Source organism: Nicotiana tabacum, chromosome 17, assembly GCF_000715075.1.
Source record: "Nicotiana tabacum cultivar K326 chromosome 17, ASM71507v2, whole genome shotgun sequence".
Taxonomy (NCBI): Eukaryota; Viridiplantae; Streptophyta; class Magnoliopsida; order Solanales; family Solanaceae; genus Nicotiana; species Nicotiana tabacum.
Genome location: NC_134096.1, coordinates 74,570,235 through 74,587,245, shown reverse-complemented (window position 1 = coordinate 74,587,245; position 17,011 = coordinate 74,570,235). Strand labels below are relative to the sequence as shown.

The window sequence follows — 17,011 nt, the reverse complement described above, 5'->3', positions numbered from 1 at the left end:
AAAGTCATGCGGGCCTAGACCCAAAGCGGACAATATTACTAGCAGGCTGGGGTGTTACAAAGTTGGCCAATGGTGTTACATCTCTTGTGAGCATTAGTAGATTGATGGAAAGAACTTAGTGTTCCTGTCTCCTTCCTTAAGCCAGAGAGCCCTAGATCTTTGCCTCCATGCAACTTCTTCATTTTTCAGGTGTTCCTCATATTCCATGAGAATAGAAGCCTTACTAATTCCTCTTCTATCAAGGGTCTTGTCTCTACAAGTGAGGCAAAAACTGCCAATTGATTTAACAGATTTGACTTTTGTAACTCTAAATTACCTCGGTTGCTTCTGCTCCATTCTTTAAATTTACCTTTGAGGGCTTTAAACTTGCATGCTAATATATAGTCTAGTCTCCCAGAGAATTCAAAAGATGTCCACCAATCTCTGATTTTGTCAACAAATCCTTCACTGTTCAACTACCAATTTTCGAATTTGAAATAGGATTTGCTTTGTTCCCAAGAACCACATTGCAATGAGACAGGAACATGATCCGAAATTAATCTTTGGAAGAGACTTTGTTTTATGTTTCTAAAATTGTCATTCCATTCTTCTTGGATATGGATTCTATCGATTCTAGAAGCAATGTCATGATTGTCCCCTTTAAACAAAGTATAGGAACCCCCTTCTAGCTGAAGATAAATCAATTCCACATCTTCTATGAAGTTTGAAAATTCCACCATGGCTCTAGACCTCCTCCTACAGTTTCTTTTCTCATAAGAAAATCTGGTGACACTGAAATCACCACAGACTGCCCAGGGGCCTTCCATCGAACCTCTCACTTCACTTATTTTCCTCCAAACTTCTTTCTTTTCAATATTGCAATTAAGAGCATAGACTTATTATATGACATGCAAAGTTCTGCAGAAAGGCCTCAAATTTACATGTCAATGTGTAGGCACCAGTTTGTAACATCTCTGTTTTCCAAACTTTACAATCCCAAAGCATCATAATACCCCATCTAGTACCACTAGCTTCTAGACATGCATATCTCACACGTCTCCCACCCCAAATCTGACTAACAATGTCTTTTATTTCCCCATCTAGCTTTGTTTCCAGAAAACATATAATGTCTGCCTTCCAGTTTGTAACTAAACTCTTTACAATCCTTCTTTTTTTCAAATTGTTCAATCCCCTTACATTCCATGAAACTAAATTGAGCTTCATAGTTCACTAATTGTCAAGTCTTTTCCCATGTTTCCATTCCCACTACTTTTGAATTTAACATCAAAGGTAATTAGACTTTTCAACTCATGCGTACCTTTGAATCTTGATATCTTGATCTCCAATTCTGGCTCAATCGTTCTAACCTGCCTACAACTATCTATTTGCATCAATAGCTCCAAAGCTTCTTCTTCACGGCCCTGAAAATCTACCCCGTACATTTTGCTCAATTTGAGCAGATTCTTATGGGCCTAGAGTGTTGCCCCTAACTCTTTTTCAAGCAACTAGTCTTTCTATTGGAATTGAAGAGGTACCACATCTTCCACTTCCCAATCTTCAATATTGATGTCCGAGTCTAGTTGAGGCGAGAATTGTTGTCGCACAATTCCATTATTGTGCTTACCTTCCCCAAATTCCATGAGCTCCATAGTACCAACTGCATTCTCTCCCTGTATCCCTACCTCTATTTCTTCTCCTCCCTCAACGTTGATCTTTGATGTCTCTGCATGTGGCATAATTCTAGAATTTTCAGGTGTATCATGAGTTCTTTGTTGCTTCTTCTGTTCCGAGCGTGAAATAGCTCCCATCTCTTCTAAGGAGAAGTCGAACCTTATAGTATCTCTAGTCTTCAACTAGAAGTCGTTAAAATTGACATGAGCCGCATTATCTGGCCCGATTTGTTTTGCATGACCAGTGTCGACCTCCTTAGAAAGACCCAAATTTGGTATGTGTTCCCCCAAAGCCTTCATTTGCGATGCACGTGCCGATCCCAAAATTTTAAATTATGCACCATAGCCCCCTACGTGATCGTTGCCCATCCAATCTACAGCTATTAGGCTACTCTGCTGCCGTACTATCTCGTAGGGTAACTTTGCCCGTTGGTTTTTCGGAGGGGTCAACCCTTTGTCCTCTCCGACAATCTCCATGGTGGTCGTCGTCCCCGATTCAAATCGTGTCTGCCCTTCATCCCAAATTGGTATGAAAAAATTTTCCCCATCTCTCTCAATGACCACCTTGTTAGGTATGTTTCGGTCATCACCGACTATCTCGATCCTAGCCCACTTAAGATGATTTTTGAGCTCTGTTTTTTCCTCGGTTAATTTCCAATTGCCACACAGGTCGCCTATTTCTTTGAACATCTTCTGTGACCACAAATGTAGAGGCACACCCATTGGCTCTGATCCATGTAGTTTTGGCAGAAGTAGAGTTTGGTACACATCCGTCGATAGGGTTCCACCATTCCTGATGAAGTTAGTATTTCTTCCATCTCCATTGTCCTTGAAGAGTCTGTTCAGCCATGCTTATGCTAGGAAACTCAAACAAACATAGATTCCAAGTCATCTCAATACATATTCACCCGAAAAACTTTTTTCCATGTGGCAAACGTCCATTTCCGGATGTCTGCTAAAGTGGGTCTCTCAGTTACTTCTTTTCCAAAATACCCAACTGTGCATCTTTGCAAGAGCCCAGTACGAAGAAGCCTCTAAATGGGTAAGGTCTCCATTTATGGTATTGATAGTTGCTTCTCGAAGAATGTTTGATTGCCATTTACTCTCCTGAACAGCCTTGGCATATGGGTATTTAGCTTTAAAGGTTCAGGGAGGTTCAGAAACATATATTTGGCGGCCATATTTTATGAACCTTTGGAAGGACATAGCATTAAGATAGACAACTCTGGAATTATAATGATTAATTTACCATCTCCCTGCAATGCCAAAATGCTCATATATCTTTCATGGTCAATGTACTTCCTAGTACAAAAATACTCTGATGTTTGATCCTTGGTTTTCCATCTCCTTACCATGTTCTTCTAGTCAGTTGAGGCCTCTATAAGTACATAGCATAACCCATTCCATAATCTTTTTGCTCAATATTGATCATCCCATCATGTTGCGACTTCTCTCAACCTAGTCGAACCAGGTGTCTCTATTAGAGGTCCACCTAGTAATGTCAAAATACTTGAAGCCAGCATTGAAATAAATTTTGTTTTCCCCCATGGGATGTTATCTCCACTCCCTGCTTGAGATGTAAGATAGAAAGGTGATTTAATAGTGATCACAGTGGGTGAAAACTGAGGTTAGGTAAAATAGTGTTAAAATCCCAGCGTAGAGACACGCCGGAATTTATAGAGGTCGCCGGAATTCGAGTAAGAAGAAGGAAGAGGTATGTTTTCTGACAAAAAGATTCGGTAAAATGCTCAGTGTTTTGGAGGGGACAATGTTCGAATATGTTGGGTTGAAGAGATCGAAGTTGTTTAGAGGAGAGAGAAAGATGAAAAAGGGCTCTTGGTAATATCGGAGAAGGTGGTTTGCTGGTCGGAGAAGTGGTTTATTTGCCTGGTATCTTTTCAACTAACTATTCTATCTTTTTTGCATTCAAACCATTTCAATCTCTTCTTTACCTAATTCAACCGGTAACTATTTAAATATTTAATCTTAAACACATCACAGGTTAAAATGGTCCATTTTTAGTACTGCATGGCTTCAAAGCTTTTTATTGTGAAATAAGGTTATATTTTTCTATATAAAAGCTAGATATTAATTTTTTTAATATATAATGATGGATACACAAACTTCAATCCAATATTGTGTTTAGTTCCTGAAAATGTTTAACTTTCTAGATAACATTGCGACAGGATTAAAATCACATTGTAAGCAAGCGGCTTTTCCATCATTTAAGTGTCATACACAATGAGATATTGTATTCGAATCACTTTCTTGATGGTAAAAGATAACAAAAAGCATTTAATTTATAAAAAAAGGTAAGTATATTATACCATATAGCTTATATATTAGTTATAGTCCAGTATGGCCGAGGATGTAGATTATAGTCTCTTTACATAGTTTTGGAAAATTCTAAACTTATGAGCTAGCTTTTGGGGTTAAGTTCAACGTCTATTTTTCTTGACAAGCTTTCAGAACCAGACCAATCTTTGATGTTAAGTTAGCCCATGTTGGGCCTTGTGCTATGTTATCCATGCTCCAGATATCAAGTCCTAAGAGTGCCGAGGTTAGTCTCAAATCAGTTGAAGGAATGAGTTGTAGTCTTTTTATATCGTAGGCAAAATACATAGTTTACCCATCGACCTTACAGTGAAATCCCTGTTACACACCTTTCGTTCACAAAAAACCTTTTACACACTCAACCTTTCAAAAGTGTGCCTAAGACACCACTTTTGTGCTTGACCAATTTTTCAGATAACGTGAAAGTCTCGCCCTAATAGGGTCGTGACACGTGTCATCGACTTTAAGAAGGAAAAAATATATTAGAAATTACAATTAAAACCCATCTTCTTCATCTTCCCATTTTCTATCTTAAACACCATTGTTGCTGCCACCATGGTTGTTTGTGAGAAAGTTTTCAACAACACCAATATTCAACCACACAATCTAAATAACTAACCGAAAATAATCGAGCAACAAATTGAGTTAAACAACCCAATAATCAACAAGACCCAATTAAATTTTCAAGCTTTTTTCATACCCAACAATGGTGGATTCTAGATTTTTTCACCAAACCTTCAATACTACTGTTAAAGCTTTTAAATCTATCACAAATAAATGGTTTTCACAATATTTGGACAATAAACCAACAAAAACCGCTCAATTTTAGATCTAAAATTTTATGTTCTTTCAAAAATTCTATTTGGTAAAGAAGACGAGGGAGAGGGTGGTCTGAGGAAGAAGATCAGAGGGAGGGGGGGGTTCCTGTGGGGAGGGGAGACAAAAAAATGGGATTTTTTACAGGCTTCACGCGCTTTTTTGTGTATAAACACGCAAGTGCTATCTGGTCAAAAGTAGTGTGTCCTAGACACACTTTTGAAAGGTTAAGTGTGTAAAAGGCTTTCCGTGAAGCAGAAGTGTGTAGCAGGGATTTCGCTGCAAGGTTGATGGGTAAACTATGTAGTTTGCCTATATAATATTAAGCAATTTTTACCTCATGAACTAACTTTAATGGTTGAGTTGGGATAAGACCCATTTACTTAATAATGTCAAAATTAAGTATAGACAGGCAACCAAAAACACCTAACTATCCCAAAGAACACCTAATATGGCCCCTTATCAGCAAAACCAAACAATCCTTTAAAAGCTTCACAGGTAACTTTTGCCTAAGAATAAGTTCCTTATAATATGCAGGTCTGAATGTGAACTACTGTCAAGATCACTGCCTATTAACGATGTCATAATTATTGAAGACATATTTAAGTAAATAGAAGTGTGCTTTTTTTAACCGCTTAAGTTTTTAGATGAGATGGTCACACACTTCAACATGGTATCAGAGCAAACAGAGGTCTTGTGTTCGAGTCTCACCGCCACCCAATATCAAAAATAATTTCCATGTGCTTGGCTCATCAAAAAGAATCAAGCCCGTCCGTGAGGGCATGTTGAAGACATAATTAAGTAAATAGAAGTGCTCTCTCTGACAACTAAAACATTTAGATGAGATAGTCACACACTTCAATAATAACCAAACATGGGGATCCTACATTTAACACCAAGGCTTCATCTATGTCTATAATAGTACTGCTTAAACCAATGTCACTATAAGCCATTGCTTTGTCCCTTAAAGCGAGGAAGCAACATAATGTGAGGGGCTATCGCTTCACGGTCGAACTATGTGCTGCAGAGAATGTGCGTATCAAAAACTGAGGCACAAAATGATCCTGACGAGTTGCAACAATGTCGACGTTAATTCACCTCGTATGCTGAAATTGGTTATTTTAATTACAATTTGGAAATGTAAGTACTGACTGAATATTTGGTAACTTTTGAAATTCTGTAAAATATGCATTTCACTTCTTGATTTTTGCTTTAAGCCTACATATCCCTAACCTTCTATCGGCTAACAATGCAACTCCTCCACATACCTTGTGAAGAAAGTTTGCTGGTTTATTTTTCTATCGTAAAGAAGGTAGGTATAACTTTTATCATAATCGTGGTGTCCGGGCCAGCTTACGCGCACCTCGACTAATTCCACAAGTACCTCCCACCAGCACAGGTGCCGAATAACTCTGTCCACCAGGATTGGAATAAATCACCAAGTATTTTTACCTCTGCTGGGATTTGAACTGGAGACACCATGATTCTCAACTCACTTCATTGACCACTAGGCTACAATTAGGTGCAGTTAGGTAGGTATAATATTGAAACAAGCAATTAGTTTCTCATTCATTTTTTGAAAATTATGGTGTGTGCATCAACTTGCACACATCTCAAATATTTTACTAGGAGTTTATAGGGTAACTCTGTCCACCAACGTTTAGGCAGATGGGAAAAAATCATCTAAAGTTTGTGTAGCTTCCTCAAATTTTAGGAATTTGATCTATATAAGATAGGCCGTACTTCAACTGAAAAAAATTGTGAAACAAAGAGAATGGCTTACGCTATAAAGAAAAGCCTTTCGTGCAATATCCGAAATTGTGAGCTGACTTTGCCTGACACAAGAAAATTTTAAAAAAAAAACACTATTATTAGAAACCTTTTTTTTTTAGATGGTAACATACTATTATTAGAAACCTTGTGGCAACTCAAATGGTCAAGTAGTAAAATCTGAAAATTAAGCTACAAGTAGATTATATGAAAAAATAGTGAACCAACAAAAATTCTCGAAGAAAACACAACCTCGTGTTTTTTCACAAAATAAAAATTACGAGAACCCAACCTCGTATTACAATTGTTATTTACCAAATAGATCAAATATTGTATTCGAAGTACTAGAGTTGGCAAAATGGATAAACATGACAAAAGGATAGGCTAAACTCTACAAATCATAAACGAGAAGTAGGTTAACAATAAATTGTTGATAAATTGAGTTACCATGTATAAGCAATAAATGGACATTTATTAAAAATCTATGATATAGAAGAAGAGTATAGAGATGAGGATCAGGCGATCTTAGACTAGAAGAAAACAAATTAAACAGACCAAGCTCTTTTAACTTCACCAAAGATCAGTCGAGCAAATATGATGGAAGAAGCATATAGCCTTGCACCACCAGGAAGACAAGAAAACCACTCTACCAATATATGGTGTCATCTCTTCTATAGTGTAGTTATTTTTTTGGAAGTCAAGCTTTAGTTTCTAATTTATCCCTAGTACTGTGGCATTCCTGTGTATCTTCCATGATGCTTATCTATAGAGTAACTTAAGCTTAGTTTTTTGGCGAGAACTGCAATTTAATCCTTTCGGCACTACTTAAACATAATGAAAGGTACATTTTCTTTATCGCAGTATTGAAATCTTTTGAGTAAAAAAAATATTAGCGACGACAAGCATGATTGGCTCTAACTGAATGAAAGAAAGAGAAATCATGTAAGCAGGAACTTCATACAGCTCTGCAATATTCTTTGGTTGGTTTAGGCTATGGGACACACTTGGGTTATATCCTCCCTTGACGCTTTTGAAAACCAGATTACTAAACCAAAACCACCCTCCTTCTTAGGAAGAAAAACCATTTTTTTATAACCATCATGTCAGGGCTAGCTTGTGCACACCTCAACTAGTTCCACGGGGTAGAAAGAAAAACCATGTCCCAATTACAAAGACAAATACCTCTTCCCACCCATCCAAAGAAAATTATGATGAGCACTGCAATCCAACTCACAACCACCTTTGGGATTTTGAAATATAAATAAGAAATGAACTGCCCGAAAAAGCACTTCAAGTGCAAAAATTAGGGTGTCTAAAACTTCACATGGCCTCAAAGACTTTTATAAAGCAGATGAATAATCAGCCTAAATTTTCATATATGAGGGAATGGGATATCTTAGGAACAGAGATGCTGAAAGTGTAGTTAATGCACTGAGGTAACTTTGTTAGCATAGAATTATTTAAACCTTCACGAGATCCCCTTTAACTACATCCCTACAAGTACGGACAGAAGACATGGTAACCCATCAAGACCACAAACTTTATCCTTTGATTGTGATATGTATTTGTCGATCAACTCAAGGTGCACCTCTATTTTATTTTTTTAGTAGTTATCTATACCCCAATTAGCTAATCACAAATTGATCATAGTTGAAATTTGTCAGAGATAATAATAAATAAATAAAAAAGGAAGTTTTTCTTTCTTCCAATCCAAGTAGTTTTTATACGCCAATCACATTGATCATAGTTGAAAAATCATCAGAGATAAAACAAAATAAAGAAGTGCAAGACAAGAAAGCTCTTTCTTCCAATCCAAATAAGAAAAGAAGGAAAATACTAAAATAAGAGTTAGATAAATACTAAGAACTAGTATTAGACTTCTTCCCCATTTTCAACCTTTATCTGTCCATTTGTATGTGCTGCTACTCAGCCTTTTCATAACTTCCATACAAACCCAAGGAAACTCTTTAATAATAAAAGTAGAAAGGAGAGGATATGTAACTTTTCCGACTTGCAGAAGTAAAATCCTATGTGATATATGTATGTATGTATACATACACACATACATGTGTGTATCAGTGTATGTGTATATGTGTGTGTGTGGTATATGTGTGTAGTTATGAATGCATATAAAACAAGGAATATTAACCAAGATAGTGCAAAAAGTATACAAATAAAAGAACAGAACAGAAAGCCTAGCCTATAGACACTTAAGGTTAAAGAACAGAGAATAGAAAAGCTCAACAGCTCCTCTTTTGCTAATGTGTGTGTGTGTGTGTAATTTTTTTCTAAAGCTGAAAGTTTATCCTGTATATCGGAGAAGATTCTCCCTCAACACATCAGTTATTTCGTTCAATCAAAAGATACCCAAATACTGAGGCTCAGGAATGAAAAAGGGGTGCATTCGAAGTTCTATAGCGTAAATATTAGCAGTGTCCAACCGATCAAAAAGAAAACATTAGCACTGTCCATATGATGCAACTCTCACTTTTATCTGATGACCCATCAAGAAACTATCTTGGGGAATAATTCTCAATATGGAGAGAGCAAAAGGGGGCAGCAGAGATGTGGAAAGGATGGACAACAACAGGCAACCAACCAAAGGCCTAGGCCAGATGCATGGAGACAGGAATTTTGTTTGAATTCATTAGAATCATTTTCACCGCTTGAAATGACTAGTCAACTACAGGTTAATGACAGGAATATATAAAAGATGAAGAATGACATTAGAGAGGATGATTTGCATTGCAAGCAAAGTGTAAGTTTGATCACAATCTAACTGAATATTCAATTTATACTTGGATATGGGCATTGAAATGTTTTCCAATGAGGTCATAGCTAGCCTATGTTGGGCTGCTAGAAACTGAATATTCAATTTATACTTGGATATGAGCATTGAAATGTTTTCCAATGAGGTCATAGCTAGCATTGTCATTAGACAAGCAAGCAAAAAAGTACTAACCAAACCATCCAACTTTTCCATGTCCCAATGAATTCCAATCAAATGTTCTTAAGAACAGTAATTACAAACAGAGAAAATTAGATGCAACGAAAAATCAAGTAAAGCTTAAAATTCACAACTTGGGTTTCCTGAATGTTACTCGCTCTAATAGAAAGTGAACAATGATAAGGCCCAACTCACCCTTTCAAATAATGTTCTTGTAGCTGAGCTTTAAGTTGGTGATCAGCTAATATTCCAGATGAACCAAGGGCTGAAAGCTTTTCCTTCAAGACAGATGCTGCACGGGATCATAAAATTAGAACAGCAAGGTGAAGATATAGAACACTTGATACCATAGTTATATTAAAGTGATCGCAAGACCACCGATAACCATATTAAAGAACATTTATCCCAAAAAAATATATTTTGATTACAGATTACATTTTTTTCTTTTTGATAAAGTAATATTGATGCTCTCGGCTCACCTTGTATACATATGCTATACAACAATACAATGCTTATAAAAAAAGATAGTCCTTTACAACAAAAAAACAATCATTTTTTTTATACTAATAAGGACCTTGTGGTGCACTAAAAGTTAACCAAACTCAAAAAAATACATACTGATTGCATATTCTAAGGGGAACAGACAATAACAGCAATTAACAAATGCATCTAACGCCTCTCCCATTATCCAAATGAAGACCAGAGAGGGGATAAAACTTAAAAGTAAAATGAATAAGAGAACACAAGGTGCACGTAAGAGCCTTCAACACACTCCTTTAACCTCCATCAACAACCCAAGATATGTTAAACACTTGGGATCACAACCAATTACAAATGTCGAATCGAAAGATAGTTGCAAATGCCACTACTTTCCAAGAACATGCACACTGACACAGTAACCACAATAGTACAGCCACATAAAAAGTTAGGTATGCTGAACACTTGGGAGCAGAACTAGAGCAATTAAATGTATCAAAAGATTGTAGCCAATTCCACTACTAATTTTCTCAGCAAGATCATCCAAATAGTAACAACAGTATAGTCACATAAACAGCCACACCATTTTGGAAACTGCGATTTTTCATGATTCAATAACTCTGGTATATCATATTATAAATTGAAACCCAGGTCACAGAGAAATCAAATGAAGTGCCGAACAACATTTGTAGAAAAGAAGACCTAACTTGATAAACACGTCTGAACAAATTATACTACCACAAGAATCCAATGAAACCTTCAATGATGATATAAAGGCTCTCAGTTAAATAGGAAGGACTAACAGAACTTGAGACGTGCAAGATAAAATTTAGCATCAATATAAGATATGGTATTGAAATCTACTTATCATTTACTCAAAAAAGATATGGTATTGAAATCTAATAAATGTAGGAATTAAAGCACACAGCATGATTCTTAATTAAGAAATACCTGAAGATCCCCTTGCACCTTGCAGAACTGCAAATAATTGTTTCCTTCCATCCCTAGTAAAAGCAGCTCTATTTTTTCTATTGTCAGCACCAGTCAAACTCTGTAGGAAAACACATAAATGTCTGAGTGCCAACACAAGTCACAGGCATGTGACATAAATCGAAATGCTCACCATAAAAAGCAACGCAGCTAGGTTTAATTTCGGGTGAACTTCTAATGCCCTGATCCGAGGGAGTGGATATACTGGTTCTCCTCCTTGCTGAGATAGAATTCTAGGGATGTCAATGGATTCAATTGCTGCACCATAGCAGTTAACTTATCAACATATAGCATCAACAGAAATGAGATCAACAGATCACGAAGAAACAAGTAGAAATGGACATATGTACTCCTTCAGTCTCATTTTGTGTGATACAATTCTACTGACATGGAGATTACAGTTACTAATTTGAAATTCGTATGTTGTTGGTAGCAGTAAAAAGAAAAAAGTATATAGTAGTTATTGCACCATAATGTACTAAATTTGACTTTTCAAATGAATTTTAAATCTTCAAAGCAGTTGAAGTTATGTAAGATATTTGTTATTTCTAAATGGATCAATACTTTTGGAGGTTCTCAAACTAGAAAATATATCAAATAAAAATGAGAAGAAAAGAGTACTATTTGAGAACAGGTTCCATGATGTGCTGTGTCAGTTCTAAATTTTGATCGGTAAGAAATTGGATCATTTCATGATTCGTGCATATCATCCTAGCGTAGGGGACTTAGGGGCATACTAATCTTCTCTTATCGCTCCAATTTTTTTGGATGACCCTGAAGAGACTGTGTCAGTTCTAAATTTAGTCAGCAATAAGAATAGCAGTGCTTATAACCTGCAGGAAACACCGTAAAAGAGCCTAAACTTTAAAGTATGAACTTACTCTTCTTCTTCTTCTTTTTTTTTTTGTGTGTGTGGGGGGTTGGGGGGGAGTAAAGTAAAATGAGTTTGCTCTTTGTCTTATTAGGGAAGGAATCCTTTCATCCAGCTTTGAACACCATTTATAATGTAAAAACACCACAAAATGAAAAGTTAAAGCTGATGTCAACCTATCTTTTTACCACCAAAGCTGAACGGTTCATTAAATATCTTTACTACCTCTCAAGCCTCTTAAAACAATTAACATATATTATAAACTCCTCATTCATGTCAAACAACTACACCAAGGTGATCTCATGAAAGCTTCAGGGGATTCAAAGAATTGAGTGTACCAGCAGGCTCGAAAAAGTTTGCTTGCATGGGTGGCTTGTTGGGATTCAGTACCACCCTTGTTTTCCATACTTGAATATTTCCATCCTTGGACAAAGTGACCAGCAACCGCAACATTGGCAGCCAAGAAACTGATGTGATAGGTTGAGAACCTACTTGCGTGCTGTTATTGCAAGCAAAAATTAAAAGATTACAATCCACCTATGCCTACAGGAATAGGACTTTTTATTGCACAAAATCCCTCTTTTTGTTTTTATACATAAGGATTCCTGATTCTTGTAGGTGTTAAGTTGCTTCAGTTCTCTATAAATATATCCTACTTAAAGTACCTTTTTAAAATAAAGTACAATCCATCTATGCAGAAGAAATGTAAAATTTCATCATTTAACATCAGAAATTGGAACTTCTATAATGATAATTGACAGAGTTGGTTTTTCCAAGTTCAATCGGCAAAATACATTATTCCAGAACTCATTCAGGTTTAGATTTTTATTCAACATTTCCTTTCAGAACTCGGGTTATTTATAATGCATGTATTTCTTTTTAAGAAAACACACTTTAAAAGGAAACTGAGATCTTAGCGAAAACAATATACTATTGCCTAAGACTGAGCTGTCAGTTAGCTTCCGGAGAAGGAAACGCAACATTAGTCAGCAAATTCAGGGAGAAAGAGCTAGCATATTGGTTGCAAAGGTCTTACATTGAGCTAGATATGTTAAGACATAAGAAATAAATCAAAACTGAAGACATTGTAAAATATGCAATATAAAGTCAGCCACAGCTGAACTGACATTACTTACATCCCAATCATCATAGGCCTTTCAGTTGATACATCCCATGCAAGAAGAGTACCGCGTCTATCTCCAATAAAAAGCCATTCCAATGTTGGATGAAATGCAAATGCACCAGCACCAACCAGCTTGATTGTATTATCCACTATATATGGCAAACATAAGGGCTTTCATGCAAGTTCCACTAAGTTCAAACAATCCAACTAAAGAGAGAATATATTAAAGGACTCGTTCAAATCTCACATTGTAAAGTGTAATGTACAGCATATGTGTGGATGTTATAAGCTCGAATCAAGCCTTCCGCGTAAGCTACATACTGGAATCAAAGGGAGGACAAAAAGGTCAGATCAAAGTGGCAGTCACAATACTTTTCCGATCAACCATGAAGCGGGAGGCTTAATTGCAGTAAGTATGTTACCAGAACAGGGAGTCGAGGATGGCAAGCAAGATTGACGATAGGTTTCTTCAGGTCAGTTTTTATTTTTGTTGGTGCCTTCCCACCTTCCACAGTTCCAACAACTTCACAAGAAGATAAATGGAGGTCAGAAACATTTTGCAATATAACAGTTATGCAAGCACTGCAAACTGCTCTAATACTAGCATTTGATTATAGAAATGTAGCAAAATGACAAGAACCTTTTTAATAACTATGACTATGGTGCAGGACGAATTTAATTAATCAAATGTAGCAAAAAGACAAGAGCTTTTTCAATAACTATGGTGCAGGACCAGTTCCAGCACACCTCAACTATTCCATCGGGTACCTGCGACCTATGTTACTCGGACTCTTCAAAAATGTTGTTGGGTGCGTGTCGGATCCTCCAAATTTAGTGCATTTTTTAAGGATCCGACACGGGTGCGGCAACACTTTTGGAGAGTCCGAGCAACATAGCCTGCGACCTCCCACAAGCACAGGTACCGGATAATTCTATCCACCAAGGGCTACTAACATAAAGAAGAAAGAATAAGGTGGAAGGAAAGGAGGCTGCCCACCAAAACTTAGGTAAATGGGAAGAAATCACCTTGTGTTTTTTGTCTCTACTGGATTTGAACCCTAGTCTTCAAAGTTTTGCAAACGAAATGACTTCTTCACAAACTACCAAGTTATAACTAAGTTTACCTGTGTTCTTTCTCTTTCTTTAATGCTTTATGGGCATACAGAGGAAAGAATGAGGTGAAAGGAGGTTGTTCTGACACAAGACAATCTTATAAAGAGAGGGATTCAATTGTGCTCAAGATGTTACTTATGTGGAGAAGATGTTGAGACAGTTAGCCATCTATTTTTACATTGCAAGATAACTGACCAGTTATGGAAGATCTTTATTAATCTCAGGGGCATAGCTTGGACAATGCCTAGTAAGATTACTGAAGTTCTTTTCAGTTGGGATGAAGCTGGAACCGGAGCAAGAGATAGAGATAGATGGAGAACTATCCCAACATGTATTTGGTGGACAATCTGGAAAGAAAGGAATTCCAGATGTTTTGAGGATAGAAGAAACTCTGTGCAGAAGATCAAGCTTAATTGTGTTTTGCTTTTTTGCTTTTGGTGTAAACAGATATACGCAGAAGATACTGTTTCAATCCTAGATGTCCTAGAATCTTGTTAGGCCTGAGGATCAAGTTTTTTTCTTTTGGCTACTCACTTGTAAATATGGTTTCAGTACAACCTATGTACTGATTTTATTATAATATACACTATGTTACCATCTCAAAAAAAAATGAGGTGAAAGGATCAAATGAAAGGAGTCTGCTGACTTGCTCTTTCAAGGATAAAATGTTTGAAAGCATGAGACTGGAATCCAGAGGGACAAAAGACCCCACCCCGAGAAAACCAACAAAGAAAAAAATGAGGGGGAGAGAAATAGTAAAATGTGCAGGCACTGGGTTAAACCGCATAAATCTAGATCCTAACGCGTCTAAGAAAATATGGAGACAATGCAGTAGCACTCACAGGAAACAAGTATTGATTCAGCCATAATTGATGAATGACAAAGCACTCTTTTAAACTGCACATCAGTATAACAAGCAGAAGAAAGCACAGGATAGGTAATGCAGCTCTCAGGACTAAAATTGACAAGACTGCAACCCAATGGCTGGATTACATCTCCCATGTCCATATAAACTGTCATTCAGTTGGTGAAATATCTTAGTTAAAATTATAATAACATTGGTCTTTCAGATAACGAGTAAATTTAGAACCAAGAACGCATATCCTAGGAGCAGTTATCTGCTAGCATTAGCTTTTTTAACTCTAAATGATGCAGAAAAAGCTTATATATGCATACAGGCATGAGCTCCAACTCAAATTTTGACAGACCTGTTACACTCATCCTACGATGGAAACCAAAAAATACAACAGGTTGAAGAGGAGTCAGTGCAAGATGAACTTCAGTATCAGAAGAAATGCGTTCTGTCCTCTTCTCAGGTGAATGTAAAACACACGTTTGCTCTGCATCAAAATCACACGAACTCATTGTACAATCCTGCAATAAGCAGCAGGCAAAATGAGAAAACAAATTTCCCAAATGCAAGATTATAGCAGAACGAGTACTGACACAAGCAAAAGCAGAGTTGAAATGCCCAAAATGCAGTACGAAGGAACAGGTGACATCATTGGAGCTTTAAACTCGGAGACAATAAGAAACCAGTGAAATTCTTACTGGAACAATGTGACTATTAATTATTAGCAAAAATTTATACCACAGCCAAAAGAGGCTAATAAAAAGGGTATGGCAGCTTTATCAAAGTGTTTAAGAACTCTTATTGCAAAATATGAACTCCTGCATGGGGAGAAAGAGGTGGGAAGCAAGGCAGGGAATCACAAATCAAGGCTTCACTAAGGAGATCATAATGCCTTTTCCCAAATTGAACCCGTCACTGCATTAGATAATATGTGGCAGACATTGATAGGAGACACTCACATTTACCAAATAGATGGACACTAGCACATAAATACATGCAAGGAGTACATTTATACTAATATGTACTTTGTCCATTGTGCATGATATATATAGTTTAGTTAGAGTAAAGAGCATTTTGGCAACCTATACAACCAGCAAAAACCATGTCTTAACGTCCTTTTTAGTATGCGTACAAACAATTTGTTTCAACAACCAGCAACAACAACAACAAAGAAACAAACAACAACAACAACAAAAAACCAACAACAAAAACAATAATGATATGTCATCGTGCTTATCAAAATAGAATTCTAGTAGTTTTGTTTATAGGGAAAAAAAATTCTGTTAAGTATACCTTGGAAGCTTTTTCCTTGATTTCAAGGTATCTAATTGCAAGAGAAAATTGCAAAGAAAAGGAACTTAGAATATCAGGACAATGTGAAGAACACTGTTTGCTATGTCCACAAGGAAAATAAATTGGTTTGTTCTTACCAAAATTATATGATTGAAATAAAGCAAAAAATGATTTAAATGCACAATAACAGAAGATTACACATAGTTTGAAATTCAAAATACAAGATCTTTCAGGGTATAATAAAATAACAAAAGGAACTTATAAAAACAACAACAACAACCCAATATAATCCCACTAGTGGGGTCTGGGGAGGGTAGTGTGTACGCAGACTTTACCCCTACCCTGGGGTAGAGAGGCTGTTTCCGATAGACCCTCGGCTCCCTCCCTCCAAGAACTCCCCACCTTGCTCTTGGGATGACTCGAACTCACAACCTCTTGGTTGGAAGTGGAGGGTGCTCACCACTAGAGCAACCCACTCTTGTCAAAAGGAACTTATCAAAAAAAATAACAAATAACAAAAAGAAACAAAGCAGTGAATAACATAGAGATTCAATGTGCTGAAGACAGCCAATATATAACCGCCTCACTTCTATGATCCTTGTCAATTAAATTTCCATCATTATGTTTCTTGTAGCATATCTTCTGTAGTTTCTTATTATGCCATACAAAACTATTATGCATATGGTTTTTTTGTTGCTTTGTTGATGTCCGGAAAAAGCTACATTTGAAAGTTGTCATACTTACTCCTGTCACCTCTCCAAATTGGCATCCTAAC

The 17,011-nt window shown here is 36.7% G+C and overlaps 1 protein-coding gene and 1 pseudogene across 1 annotated transcript in view; both read right to left on the bottom strand.

Moving 5' to 3' along the window:
• LOC107768083 (uncharacterized) overlaps nt 1-17,011 on the bottom strand; it is a 33,091-nt gene that overhangs the window by 14,307 nt on the left and 1,773 nt on the right. The window contains exons 3-11 of the mRNA XM_016587191.2: nt 15,299-15,464; nt 13,400-13,500; nt 13,225-13,297; nt 12,991-13,126; nt 12,193-12,353; nt 11,117-11,241; nt 10,945-11,044; nt 9,712-9,808; nt 6,583-6,634 (exon numbers count right to left, since the gene is read on the bottom strand). Coding sequence (XP_016442677.1) covers nt 6,583-6,634; nt 9,712-9,808; nt 10,945-11,044; nt 11,117-11,241; nt 12,193-12,353; nt 12,991-13,126; nt 13,225-13,297; nt 13,400-13,500; nt 15,299-15,464 — 1,011 coding nt within the window. The remainder of the gene's footprint in view (nt 1-6,582; nt 6,635-9,711; nt 9,809-10,944; nt 11,045-11,116; nt 11,242-12,192; nt 12,354-12,990; nt 13,127-13,224; nt 13,298-13,399; nt 13,501-15,298; nt 15,465-17,011) is intronic.
• LOC142172331 (U6 spliceosomal RNA) lies at nt 11,658-11,767 on the bottom strand (annotated as a pseudogene).